This window comes from Muntiacus reevesi, chromosome 21, assembly GCF_963930625.1.
Source record: "Muntiacus reevesi chromosome 21, mMunRee1.1, whole genome shotgun sequence".
NCBI classification, from domain to species: Eukaryota; Metazoa; Chordata; class Mammalia; order Artiodactyla; family Cervidae; genus Muntiacus; species Muntiacus reevesi.
Window position 1 is genome coordinate 10,197,821 of NC_089269.1, and position 14,030 is coordinate 10,211,850.

Genomic DNA, 14,030 nt, shown 5'->3' on the forward strand with positions numbered 1-14,030 from the left:
CACTCACCAGATGGATGATCCTGGGCAAGTCAGTTGATATCTCAGTCTTGGTTTCCTCAATTGCATAATGGGGAAACTATGTATCTCTTGGGATTGTTGCAAGGATTAGAAGTAATATTTCAAAGCACCAGGCCCATAGCAGTCACTCAGTAAATTGTACCTGTTATTAATCTTTTTGCTAAAGTGGAATGACTTCTTACAGCTGGGCACCTATGTAGTAGCTAACTGGGTGTGATGAATTAGAAAACGTGTTTAAAGTTAAAAAATGGCAAAGTCCCAGATGAGATGGGTTTGTTGTTGTTGTTGTTTAATCACTAAGTCATGTCCGACTCTTTGCAACCCCAAGGATACCCAAGTTCCTCTTTCCTTCACTGTCTCCCAGAGGTTGCTCAAATTCATGTCCATTGAGTCACTGATGCCATCACACCATCTCATCCACTGCCACACTCTTCTCCTTTTGCCTCGAATCTTTCTCAGCATCTGGGTCTTTTCCAGTGAGTCAGCTCTTTGCATCAGGTGGCCAGTGTATTAGAGATTCAGCTTCAGCATCAATCCTTCCAATGAATATTCAGGACTGATTTCATTTAGGATTGACTGGTTTGATCTCCTTGCAGCCCAGGGGACTCTCAAGAGTCCTCTTTAGCACCACAATTTGAAAGCATCAATTCTTTGGTGCTTAGCCTTCTTTGTGGTCCAGTTCTCACATCTGTACATGACTACTGGAAAAACCATAGCTTTGAGTATACAGACCTTTGTTGGCAAACTGATGTCTCTGCTTTTTAGTATGCTGTCTAGGTTTGTCATAGTTTTCCTTCCAAGGAGCAAGATGGGTTTAGTGTTAATAATAACATCTAATAACACTGCATTTTGCCGCTAATGGAGTACTTGTAGCTATGCTCGATTTAATCTTAAGAACTGGTGTGCCAGTGGGCAGGGAAGCAGAAGTACTATGAAAGAAGACTTGTGCCTGGCCACTCTGCCAGTGAAAAATAGCTAAGACTAACCCTGAGTCTTTGCATTCCTAGTCCTGTGGACTTTATCCTCATCCCCATGCTCCAAGAATTTGCACTTCTCTGGTTTCTCTCAGAATAAAACAAGGCGAGTTATTGTAGCCAGAAAGTGTCACGGGTTTGAATTCTTTATCCACAGGGCAGAAAGATTTTTGGTGAACCAAGATTTTAAAAAAATCTCATTCTCCTGATTTTGTGAGAACTTAGTTTTAAAAGCAAATGCCCAGAGATAGCTCCAGTTCAGTTCTGTTCAGTTGCTCAGTCATGTCCTACTCTCTGCGACCTCATGGACTGGAGCATGCCAGGCCTCCCTGTCCATCACCAGCTCCTGAAGATTACTCAAGTTCATGTCCATTGAGTCGGTAATGCCATCCAACCATCTCATCCTCTGTCTTCCTCTTCTCCTCCTGCCTTCAATCTTTCCAAGCATCAGGTTATTTTCTAGTGAGTCTGTTCTTCACTTCAGGTGGCCAAAAAATTGAAGTTTCAGCTTCAACATCAGTCCTTCCAATGAATATTCAGGACTGATTTCCTTTAGGATGGACTGGTTGGATCTCCTTGCAGTCCAAGGGACTCTCGAGTCTTCTCCAACACCACAGTTCAAAACCATCAATTCTTTGGCACTTTATAGTCCAACTCTCACATCCATACATGACTACTGGAAAAACCATAGCTTTGACTAGACAGACCTTTGTTGGCAAAGTAATGTCTCTGCTTTTTAATATGCTGTCTAGGTTGGTCATAACTTTTCTTCCAAGGAGCAAGCGTCTTTGAATTTCATGGCTGATTTTGGAGCCCAAGAAAATAAAGTCTGTCACTGTTTCCATTGTTTCCCATCTATTTGCCATGAAGTGATGGGACCAGGAACCATGATCTTTGTTTTCTGAATGTTGAGTTTTAAGCCAGATTTTTCACTCTCCTCTTTCACTTTCATCAAGAGGCTCTTTAGTTCCTCCTTGCTTTCTGCCATAAGGGTGGTGTCATCTGCGTATCTGAGGTTATTGACATTTCTCCCAGCAATCTTGATTCCAGCTTGTGCTTCATCCAGCCCAGTGTTTCTCGTGATGTACTCTGCATGTAAGTTAAATAAACAGGGTGACAATATACAGCCTTGATGTACTCCTTTCCCGATTTGGAACCAGTCTGTTGTTCCATTACAGTTCTAACTGTTGCTTCCTGACCTGAGTACAGGTTTCTCAAGAGGCAGGTCAGGTGGTCTGGTATTCCAAACTGGTTAAGAATTTTCCAGTTTGTTGTGATCCACACAGTCAAAGGCTTTGGCGTAGTCAATAAAGCAGAAATAGATGTTTTTCTGGAACTCTCTTGCTTTGTCAGTGATCCAGTGGATGTTGGCAATTTGATCTCTGGTTCCTCTGCCTTTTCTTTCTTTTTTTTTTCCTCTGCTTTTTCTAAATCCAGCTTGAACATCTGGAAGTTCATAGTTCACATACTATTGAAGCCTGGCTTAGAAAATTTTGAGCGTTACTTTGCTAGCATGTGAGATGAGTGCATTGTGCAGTAGTTTCAGCATTCTTTAGTATTGTTTTTCTTTGGGATTGGAATGAAAGCTGACCTTTTCCAGTCCTGTGGCCACTGCTGAGTTTTCCAAATTTGCTGGCAAATAGCCCCAAAGTCCACTAATAACTTCTCTTGTTCTGGTGTTGTCCCCTTAGTGACTTAACCTGGTGCGACTGTCACCTTCTGAAGTGTTGTGGATAAAATGTTCGATTTTGTTCAATGTGTATTTGTACAAAACCTCATGTTTTTTGGTGTTTAGTCCAATCTATCACTTCCCCCCGCTTTAGTCACTAAGCTCATACTGGTTTATGTAGCCTGGTTTTAGAAACTTGGTGATAAAACTGGTTTCTGCAGTTGTGCTGCTCGTAAATTGATCTTTTGACCAGTCACTGCTTATAATCTCTCCGTGACCACCAGTCAGCAAAGCCTGAGCCCAGGTGTGCACATTTCTTTCTTACGTTGGCTGTGTTCACAGTCCTTTGTGTCATAGGAACAGGAAATAGATGCCCCCAGACATTTTACACTTAAGGAAATGAACACCTGACTCTATCAGTGTGTGTGCTGAGGCCAGATTTCTAATCCACACAGTTACATTTTAAAATGTTATTACAGTTTCTTTTGAAACTAGTCATTTTTTTCACATTTTATCACATAAGGGAAAAAATAGTATTTTGCCAGTAAAAGTCTGTTTTTTATAATTTGGAAAAATTAATATTAAAGTAAATCAAAACCTTAAAAAACAAAAAAAAATATGGCAGGGTTGTGGCAAAAACTATTTTCTAACGCTGTGACAATTGGAATTTACTTAGCTTTCTAATCCATGTATATTCATGTATGTGTATAAGTTTCTAATAAACAGTGCACTTTATATTCTACTCTTAAAAGCATTTTTGTTTGTGCTTTTTTACATTTCTACATAGTTACAAATTTTTTATTTTTGACAGGTGGAAAGCGCATTTACTGGGTTACCAGGCTACAAGGACATTCGTGTACTTGACTTTAGGTAAATAGACTTCAAAACTGCATAGGTTTTGTAGCAGTCTATTTCAAATGGATTATCCTTTTGTGTTTATTGTATGTACTCTTAACAACAGTGATTAGAAAATGGTGTGAATTCTGTAATTTGGTGTTCTTTTGTTAAATCCTTATTCCTAATGCTGGTTTTTCAGATGAGGAAACCGAGTTAAAAAAAGGCAAAACAATACATTCAAGGAGATGTACTAGATCTGAGTTGGACCAGGGTAAGAACTTAGGAATTCGTGTCTCCAGCTTGCTGCTGAGAAGTTACATGTTTTTATTTGGCACTGGGGGGAGCCTGGATAAAGGTTAGATGTGATCTAGTGTGCTCCTAAAGGCTCATCAGTACTCCAGGTTCCTGTGATGTCTTGATGTATAGTCATTCTGGAGGGGATGTGTTTATCAGCATAGCAATTCAGGGTGATTCGGACACCTCTTTTTAGGATGTTGCTTCCTTGCCTAAAACCTGCAGCATCATACTTGTGCACATTTTACTGAGTGGATACTTTGTATTGGCCACTTTACATTCTTGAGTTCACATAATCTTCAACCCTTTTAGGAAAACTATTGCTATTAATACTTATTTTGCAGAAAAACAAATAGGTTTAGAAGGATGCAGTATTAGCCCAAGGTCAGAGAGCAGAAGAGGGATTTTGAAACAAAGTGGCTATCTTTATATCTCTGGCTGTTAACCTCCAGTGCTAGACTGAGACCTCTGAAGCTTTGGAGCATGTGGATGGTGACTGTGGCCCAGCTATTAGATGCAGGGGCGCATGGGCTTAATTGACAGTGTCCACATCTTAACTTTGGCATGCTCTTGTCGCAACTTCTCAGTTTTCCAGAAATAACAGCAAGCACTTACATAACATTTATAGCGCGCCAGGCTTTCTATCCATATTAACTCATTTAATCCCAACAGCCATACTGTGAGATAGTTACTATTAGCCTTGTTTTTTTTCCTGATAAGGAAACCGGAGCACAGGAAATGCATGTACTTTTTCTAAGGACTCAGCTGGTTATTGATGCAGGGGCAAGGGCAAGCCTGGTACACGGACCCTCCATCCCCTCTCATAGCGCGACCTGTCTCCCCAGTTCAGCCATGGCACTTGGCAGGAATACTGTCTCCAGTTGTCACTAAAGCTCCCGTGAGAAACTGAGGCTTTTGAAGTCCTTGCTCATTTGACAGCATATGAAAGACAACATGACCTTTGGGATCAACTTGCCTAGGTTTAAATCCTGCCTTTGGCACTTCTGCTTGGATGGTTTTGGGTAAATTAACAAGCTTTAACTTCTCATTTATATAAGAAAAGGTAATATATACAGTATTGTATGAATCGTGCTTTATTTAAAAATACTTTTGAAATACTTTGCGTAAATTATTTAGTGATTTTGTTCCTCAGTTTCTTTACCTGTAAATGGGGATATTCATGGTCCTTAATGAATTTTCATGAAGATTAAAAGAAGTAATTTTTGTAAAATGCATAGTGTAGTTCTTGACATTTGGAAAGTCCATGTAAGTGTCTGATACAGAAAATCAATAAATAAATATTAAAGACCATGCAGTATCCTATAGGTTAGTCAATTTGGACCTTTCCCACCTCCTTGGAATCTTACTATATATTATCTGATTTTTTTTCATTAATTTTAATGCCTCTTAACATTGGTCTTGTAACATTGTATACATAACACATAACATTTAACATTGTATCCTCCAAAAAATGTTACCAATTTTGTTAATGCCAGCAGCTGGAGTTCTCTGCTCATCTACTGAAAAAAGTTTATTTATAAAGTGATAACCACGTATTAATTGTTTAAAAGTATTTTTAGGAAGTTTAAAGACAGCAAAGATTATAGATTTTAAAATAGAATACTTTCTTCACCATTGCTTTCTTCCTTCATTGTACAGGTATTTGTCATTATCTAGTAGTATACAGACATTTTCATTTGAAGAAACATTTCAGAGGAAATACATTAAGAGCTTGTACTTTGATTAATTATATGACAGTTATAACTTGCTTAAACTCTGCTTAACACTTTTTGATTTTTATTTTCAGGTCCCCTAAGGAAAATGGCAGGTAGAGTACCTTTTGACACCTTCTGTACTGTTGACCTAATTAGGAAGTAGTGTAGAAAATACAGTAGCCCTAGGTCCAAGCGAACATGGCTCAGTCCTTTTATTACTTCCAGTATCACTGTCCAATTTCTTATAGATCATTTGGCAAACATTATTTGTTAAGAGTCATATATTAAATGTTTTATACTTTTTCACACTACATAAGCTCTGTCATATCTGTTCACTTGGAAGTGGTGTAAGCAATACATTGAAAACGAATGAGTGTGGCTGTGTTCCAATAAAATTTTTTTTCTTTATTTTTTTATTTTTTATTTTTTTCATTTATTTATATTAGTTGGAGGCTAATTACTTTACAATATTGTAGTGGTTTTTGCCATACATTGACATGAATCAGCCATGGATGTGTTCCAATAAAACTTATTTATAGATCCCGATATGTCATTTTCATATGATGTTCACATGTCACAAAATATTGTTATTTTGAGTTTTTTCAGCCATTTAAAAATATAAAATCCATTAACTCATGGACAGTGGGCTGGAGTTAGCTCATAAACTGTAGTTTACAGACTTCTATCATAGACTGCTGACTGACAAGTACTTGTATTTTTTAATCTCTTAATTTTTATTTTAAAACTTTTATTTTTTTGAGGTATAGTTGATTTATAATACTATGTATGTTTCAGGTGTACTACATAGTGATTCATAATTTTTAAAGGTTACATTTACACTGCATTTTTAGTTATTATAAAATATTGCCTATATTCCCTGCGCTGTATAATTAGCCTTTGTCAAATACTTTAAAATACTAAGTTATGCTTAATTTAAAATTAGTATAAAAAGTGAAATAAAAATAAATAAATAAAATTAGTATAAAAATTGGCGTTCATAAAGCAGTTTCAAGTATACTGTTGTCATTGAGTAATCAAGTGTCATTTTTAAGTGGTAAATGAAAAGAAGAAAGCTGATTTCTACCACAGTTCATTTGTGAAAACAGCTGCTCTCTGGAGTTTCTTAAAAGCATAGTCAGTCCCCTTTGTGAAAGTTGCTTGTCTTTTTGTCTTTGAATTCAAGTTTGTTTAAAACTTACTTTCTCTTGAAAGATAAATAATCATAATATAGAATATATGAAGCAAATTCATAGGCTAAGCACAGGGATATTTAGAGAGAAAACATTTCTTCATTTAATTTTTAAAAAAAAAATTTAATCTTTGTATTGAAGTAGAGTTAATTTACAGTATTAGCTTCAGATGTGGAACATAGTGATTCAGTGTTTTATAGATTCTATTCCATTTGAGCTTATTGTGAAATATTAGCTATATTCTCTGTGCTATACAGTAGTTTGTATCCCTTAATCCTCTGCTTCTGTCTTGCCCCTTCCCCCTTTCCTCTTCCCACCAGTGTCCACTAGTTTCTTCTATATATCTGTGAGTCTGTTTCTGTTTTGTTTATTCGTTTATTTAATTTTTTAGATTCCACATATAAGTGATAACAGAGTATTTATCTTTCTCTGTCTGACTTATTTAACTCAGTGTAATACCTCCAGGTCAATCCATGTCATTTTGCCTTCATTTATATAAGATCAGGGGCTTTCCTGGTATCTCAGTCGGTCAAGAATCTGCCTGCAATGCAGGAGACAGATTCGATCCCTGGGTCAAGAAGATTCCTTGGAGAAGGAAATGGCAATCCACTCCAGTGTTCTTGCCTGGGAAATCCCATTGGACAGAGGAGCCTGGTGGGCTACAGTCCATGTGGTTGCAAAGAGTTGGACACAATTTAGTGACTAAACCACCACCACATATTAAATACAAATATAATATCTTACATTTGCAAAGGGCTTTCTGACTTCCTCATTTTTGTTTATATTATTTTAGCAAGTATTTACTAAGTATCCTAAAAGATGATGCTGTGAAAGTGCTGCACTCAATATGCCAGCATATTTGGAAAACTCAGCAATGGTCATAGGACTGAAAAAGGTCAGTTTTCATTCCAATCGCAAAGAAAGGCAATGCCAAAGAATGCTCAAACCACTGCACAATTGTACTCATCTCACTTCTAGCAAAGTAATGCTCAAAATTCTTCAAGCCAGGCTTCAACAGTACGTGAACTGTAAACTTCCAGATGCTCAAGCTGGATTTAGAAAAGGCAGATGAAGCAGAGATCAAATTGCCAACATCTTCTGGATCATCAAAAAAAGCAAGAGAGTTCCAGAAAAACATGTGATTTATTGACTATGCCAAAGCCTTTGACAGTGTGGATCACAACAAACTGGAAAATTCTTAAAGAGGTGGGATTACCAGACCACCTGACCTGCCTCCTGAGAAATCTGTACTCAGGTCAGGAAGCAACAGTTAGAACTGTAATGGAACAACAGGCTGGTTCCAAATTGGGAAAGGAGTATGTCAAGGCTATATATTATCACCCTGCTTATTTAACTTATATGCAGAGTACATCATGAGAAACACTGGACTGGAGGAAGCACAAGCTAGAATTAAGATAGCCAGGAGAAATGTCAATAACCTCAGATATGCAGATGACACCACCCTTATGGCGGAAAGTGAAGAAGAACTAAAGAGCCTCTTGATGAAAGTGAAAGAGGAGAGGGAAGAAGTTGGCTTAAAATTCAGCATTCAGAAAATGAAGATCATGCATCTGGTCCCATCACTTCATGGCAAATAGATGGGGAAACAGTGACAGTCTTTATTTTGGGGGGCTCCAAAATCACTGCAGATTGTGACTGCAGCCATGAAATTCAGAGGCTTGCTTCTTGGAAGAAAATTTATGACCAACCTAGACAGCATATTAAAAAGCAGAGACATTACTTTGCCAACAAAGGTCTAGTCAAAGCTATGGTTTTTCCAGTAGTCATGTATGGATGTGAGAGTTGGACTATAAAGAAAGCTGAGCACAGAAGAATTAATGCTTTTGAACTGTGGTATTGAAGAAGAGTCTTAGAGTCTCTTGGAAAGCAAGGAGATCCAACCAGTCCATCCTAAAGGAAATCAGTCATGAATATTCATTGGAAGGATTGATGCTGAAGCTGAAACTCCAATACTTTGGCCACCTGATGTGAAGAACTGACTCATTGGAAAAGACCCTGATGCTGGGAAAGATTGAAGGTGGGAGGAGAAGAGTATGACAGAGGATGAGATGGTTGGATGGCATCACCGACTCAGTGGATGTGAGTTTGAGTAAACTCCAGAAGTTGGTGATGGACAGAGAGGCCTGGAGTGCTACATGCAGTCCTTGGGGTTGCAAAGAGTTGGACATGATTGAGCGACTGTACTGAACTGAACTGGGAAGACTAGACTGTTAAAACATAACTGAATTCTGGTGTGAACCCCCTGGTCAAAGAATGGTGTTCAGTTGCTGAGTGCTGAGTTTTCTATGGGGACACAGACAACAATTCAATATGAAGCCATTAGATTTTATGATAGAATTGTTAACCTAAGTACAGTTTCCAAAACTGTTCAGTGTTGTTGGATATTAACCAGTTGGTGGAGTTTATACATAACTTTTCGGTATACTTTTATTTTGAGCTGTGTATAACTGAATGTGTAGCACAGAAATAGTCTATGTATTATATATATAACCTCTCTCTCTACATTAGTATTTCTATACACATGAAGTTTTCTGTTTGCTTTGCACCTCTTTCAAGTTGCACACATTATTTTAAGTTAGTAGGACCCATTTGAAGTGAGTCAACAAAATATCTGCCTGGTGTCCACACTTCAAAAATTCAACTCTAGGCCTTGTTAGTATGCACTTTCTTCCTGATAGAAGTGTGAGAGAAGAGATATCTGAGTTTCTTGAAATAACCTCTAGTTTGATTGATCGTCATAAGATACAATATCATTATTTTTTCTATTTAAAACGTGCACACGTCAGACAGCCAATGAGGGCATTTGAAGTGAGGAATAAATTTCCCCTCCACATGATTGATGTCTTTGGAAATAGCAGTCAGAGATACTCTCCTCTATATAGCAGTTGTTTCAGTGTAGTTTAGAAATAGGAGAAGGCAATGGCAACCCACTCCAGTACTCTTGCCTGGAAAATCCCGTGGATGGAGTAGCCTGGTAGGCTACAGTCCATGAGGTCTCTGGACATGACTGAGCGGCTTCCCTTTCACTTATCACTTTCAAGCATTGGAGAAGGAAATGGCAACGCACTCCCGTGTTCTTGCCTGGAGAGTCCCAGGGATGGGGGAGCCTGGTGGGCTGCGGTGTACGGGGTCGCCCAGAGTCGGACACGACTGAAGCGACTTAGCAGCAGCAGCAGTTTAGAAGGTGAACGATGATGCTGTAGTGATGGTTGATTGATTTGGCGTTGCTGAGTGCAGAAAGGCAGCGCAGCTCTCTTCAATCAATCAATGCTTTGTCCCCAGCATGCATGCTGCATCTTACGCACTTCCTTGTTCTCTTGGCTTGTTTCTCTTCTGCTCTTCATCCTGAGACGTCTCTGTATTGCATTTACCATGCCAGAACTAAGTCTCTTCTGGGTCACGCTGAAGTTCCCGAATCTGAGAATAGATGACTTTCTGATTCCTCAAGCATTTCTTTGAGTTCTCTTTCTAGGACAGAAACTTGGTAATGAATTGAAGTATCTCTGTGAGGCATTTTATCTTCTTTAATGAATATATTTTTCCCAGACAAGGTAGATGATATTAGAAGTGTTATTTTTAGACGTCCAAGGAAAACATTGGGAGAAAAATTATATTTTGCCAGTAAAGAGTAAGGCCACTAATCTAACCCAGACTGCCTGTTCGCACAGACTTCTTGATCGAGAAACATTTCTCTTAATCTTCTCCCTATCATGTTGAAAGGCATGCAGTGCACATGAGAAACTCTCAGTAAAAGTTTGACTCTCCTTGTCTGATTTTCTGTCGCGTCCAGGAAGCAACTGGAGTGCTAACTGGCACAGCCATTTCCTCTCCTCCATTTCTTCCCCTTATCCCTGTTTCCTGTCTTAAGTGAAGTGAAGTCGCTCAGTCGTGTCCTAATCTTTGCAACCCCATGGACCGTAGCCCCCAGGCTCCTTGGTCCATGGGATTTTCCAGGCATGAATACTGGAGTGGGTTGCTATTTCCTTCTCCAGGGGAATCTTCCCGACCCAGGGGTCGAACCCAGGTCTCCCGCATTGTAGGCAGACACTTTACTGTCTGAGCTACCAGGGAAGCCCCGTGTTGACATGTTACTAGGTTGGACATAGATCCCAGGGAGAAGCTCACCTTTCTGGGGATGCCGGCATGTGCCATCCCACAGAGCTTGGAAAGAGCAAGCAGTCCTCACAGAGTTATGCTCTGCCTGTGAAGCAGTGTCCCTACAATGATTCCTCAGAAGACAGCAATGTGTGAGGTTCATACGCATGCTCTTTGGGGTGAAAGATGTGTGTACTCCGTTTCACCTGCCTCTTTGCAACCCCTTGGACTGTAGCCGGCCAGGCTCCTCTGTCCCTGAAAGTTTCCAGGCAAGAACACTGGAGCGGGTTGCCATTTCCCACTCCAGTGGCCTTTCCTGACCCTGGGATCAAACTAATCTCCTGCATCGGCAGGCAGCTTCTTTACCACTGCTCCACCTGCTTGTTTAGAGACTGAACATCCTTCTGATTAAGTCAAGAATATCACATACTGTCATCTGAGTGTCACAGAGCCAATGGTGGTATCTGCCTGCATTAGTGAATAAAACCAACCATTTGTTTTTCCGTTATTTTCAAAAATATTTTTTGAACTACTAGAAGCGAGGCATTGTGAGGGATGTTTAGGATGTACGTGGAGTGGTGAGTTCTGACCAGTAGGTGTCCCTCTTACTGTTCAATTTCACATTGGGGCCATCTTTTTTTTTTTTTTCCCTCACCATATTTTACTGAATTTATTTCTTTACAAAAGGAGATCAGCAGTTACTCATGAATCAGCATGTTCTGACAGGAAAAATTAAGGGATTGAGGGAATTTACAGACGGCAAGAGGATGTCTCATCTCTCAGCAAGGCATCCAAGTGTTGAGATGCTCAGTTACCACTGTAAGGTTCCCTAAGCCACACCATCAGAAGTGACAGCTTATCAGATTGGGGAGGAAAACCTTATTGATGACACTCAGCGTGGGATAGGAACATTGTCTCACTGCTTCTGTGGTAGGCGAGGGGTAACACCTTCATGACATCCCCTGTAGACCCAGGGCATGTCCAGAACTGCCAGCATTCCCAGGAAGAAGAGGTCTCTTAAGACCAATTTATGCTTACCAAACTACAAAATATAGTGCATTCTTTAGGATGCTGAGCAATCTATTTAAATCAAGAAGTGTGTCTGCCAGCTGACTAATTATTGCATTGGCTTAGCGTGTGCATTCTTTTCCCATAGGACAATCTGTAGGGAATTATGATCGAAAGTTCCTTTTGCCAGCTTGAGATCAGAGAAGGGAAGTTGGGTGATCCTAATGGCCAGTATCAAAGTCATGCTAGCCTATTGTAGCTATCTCTGATCTAGGGTTCTGTGTTACAAGGAAGCCACAATGCACTGTCGCAGGCTTTTCACTCATAGTAGGATAAATTAGTTAAGTAGCCCTTTTTCTAGACTCCATGAGACCCCTCTCGTTATCCTGACATTTTTTTATTCTAAAAATATGTGAATACCTTAATTAAGGCTGGAGTTTTCTCTCTATATTCAGGCAAATATAGATTTCTGTTAATTTACTAGGCATTGAATGCCAGGTACCGAGTCAGACATTGGAGATAGAAACTCAAGGACAGACTGCAAGGCGTTCAGTATAAACAAAATCTTTCTACGAAACATCACAGTCTATCATCAGGGAATATGTAAGTGAGCTCAGAAGAGGAAATGCTTCATGCATTTGAGTGCTTTGGTTTGGGCATCGTTCTGCTCCTACAGCATGTCTGAAGGTGGCAGGTCGTTTCCGTGCACGTCTGCCTTCAGAGGTTCAGCTTTGAGAGGGTGGTGCTCTCCTTTCCTCTGGAGGACCTCGGAGTGCTTGTTGGGTATTGTTTTGATGGCTGTGTCTCACAGACTGGCTGGAAGCGAGGGTGATGAGTAGCAAAGCTCTTCTCCTGATGACTTTTTTTCTGTTAATAGTTTAAAGTTCCTGAGTGTCGTGTAGTCATTCAGAATGCTGGTGCCAGAGTCAGGCAGATCTGGGTTTGAATCTTGACTTTTACCCCTTTACATGTTGTGAAATTTTAGGCAAGTCTTTTAACTTCTTTAAAGCGTAGTTTCTTAACAGTAATCTGAAGGTAATAAAACCTTCATGTTTGTTATGAGTATTAAATCGGACAAAGCCTGGGAAATAACCTCTCATTGCAAGCCCTTACAAAAATGTTAGTTTTTAGCTATTAGATAAGTCTAAGTTGGTCTAGAGGGTGTAGTTCTATTGGTTTAAAAATCTTATATTCTGATGTTTCTTCAAAATGATTATTTAAGAAAATGTCAAATGCCGTTATCAACTCCTACTTATTTATTTTCACTTTATCCTTTATTCCAAGAAATCGTCTCTTTGTTGCCTGTGGAAAGATAGTGAAAAGGCCCCATTCCCAGACAAAGTTACTTATTAACACTTGTCAAAATTTTATTCAACTCATTAATGAGGGAGCCAGCAGAAAAATGAGAGCTAGTTTCTAGAGCATTTGGAAAAAATATATATAGTTAATTGGGAAGGGATTGCTAAGTTAGAGGTTGCTATTTAGTCACTAAGTTGTATCCAGCTGTTTTTGACCCCATGGACTGTAGCCCGCCAGGCTCCTCTATCCTTGTGTTTCTCAGGCAAGAATACTAGAGTGGGTAGCCATTTCCTTCTCCAGAGGATCTTCTCAACCCAGGGATCAAACCCGTGTCTCTTGCATTGGCAGGCAGATTCTTTACCAGGGAAGCCCTGCCAAATTAGATACAGATAATTTGCTACTTGTATTAACTAATTTGCTGAATGTCCTACAGGCAAGTTAAGTCATAAACTTTAGAGTTATCATTCCTACTAGGCCAAAAAACCATCACTTCTTAGTAAGTTTTTTACAATTCACTATTAAACTTTATGGGACTGTAAATTGTCTGGGTTGTCAAACAAGAGACTTAGGTAGCCGTCATATTAGAAGATATTCTAGCATGATATTAAAAAAAAAGACTCAAAAGTCATCAATTAGCTTTATTTCCAAATAGTTCATATTTTCCTTTCACAATAGATAACTGTTTCAGCTCATAGTCATTAAGCTGCTTTACTATTTCACTCCCCATTGTGGAGTACATAAATCACCCAGCAACAGTAATGAGATACGAGAGGATTTCCCATTGTTGGATGGAGTTAGAAGGTTTGGTTTTGTTTTTTTAAATCAGGGAGGAGAAACCCTAATGGGGAAAGAAGGTAGCTGGCTGAGAGTGAAAAGGAACAGTTGATTTTGAAGGGGTGAGAACATGGGG

General features: G+C 39.3%; 1 protein-coding gene across 1 annotated transcript in view; it reads left to right on the forward strand.

Annotated features, from left to right (window-relative positions):
• IMPG2 (interphotoreceptor matrix proteoglycan 2) overlaps positions 1 to 14,030 on the forward strand; it is a 73,521-nt gene that overhangs the window by 27,735 nt on the left and 31,756 nt on the right. The window contains exons 8-9 of the mRNA XM_065913748.1: positions 3,473 to 3,531; positions 5,600 to 5,620. Coding sequence (XP_065769820.1) covers positions 3,473 to 3,531; positions 5,600 to 5,620 — 80 coding nt within the window. The remainder of the gene's footprint in view (positions 1 to 3,472; positions 3,532 to 5,599; positions 5,621 to 14,030) is intronic.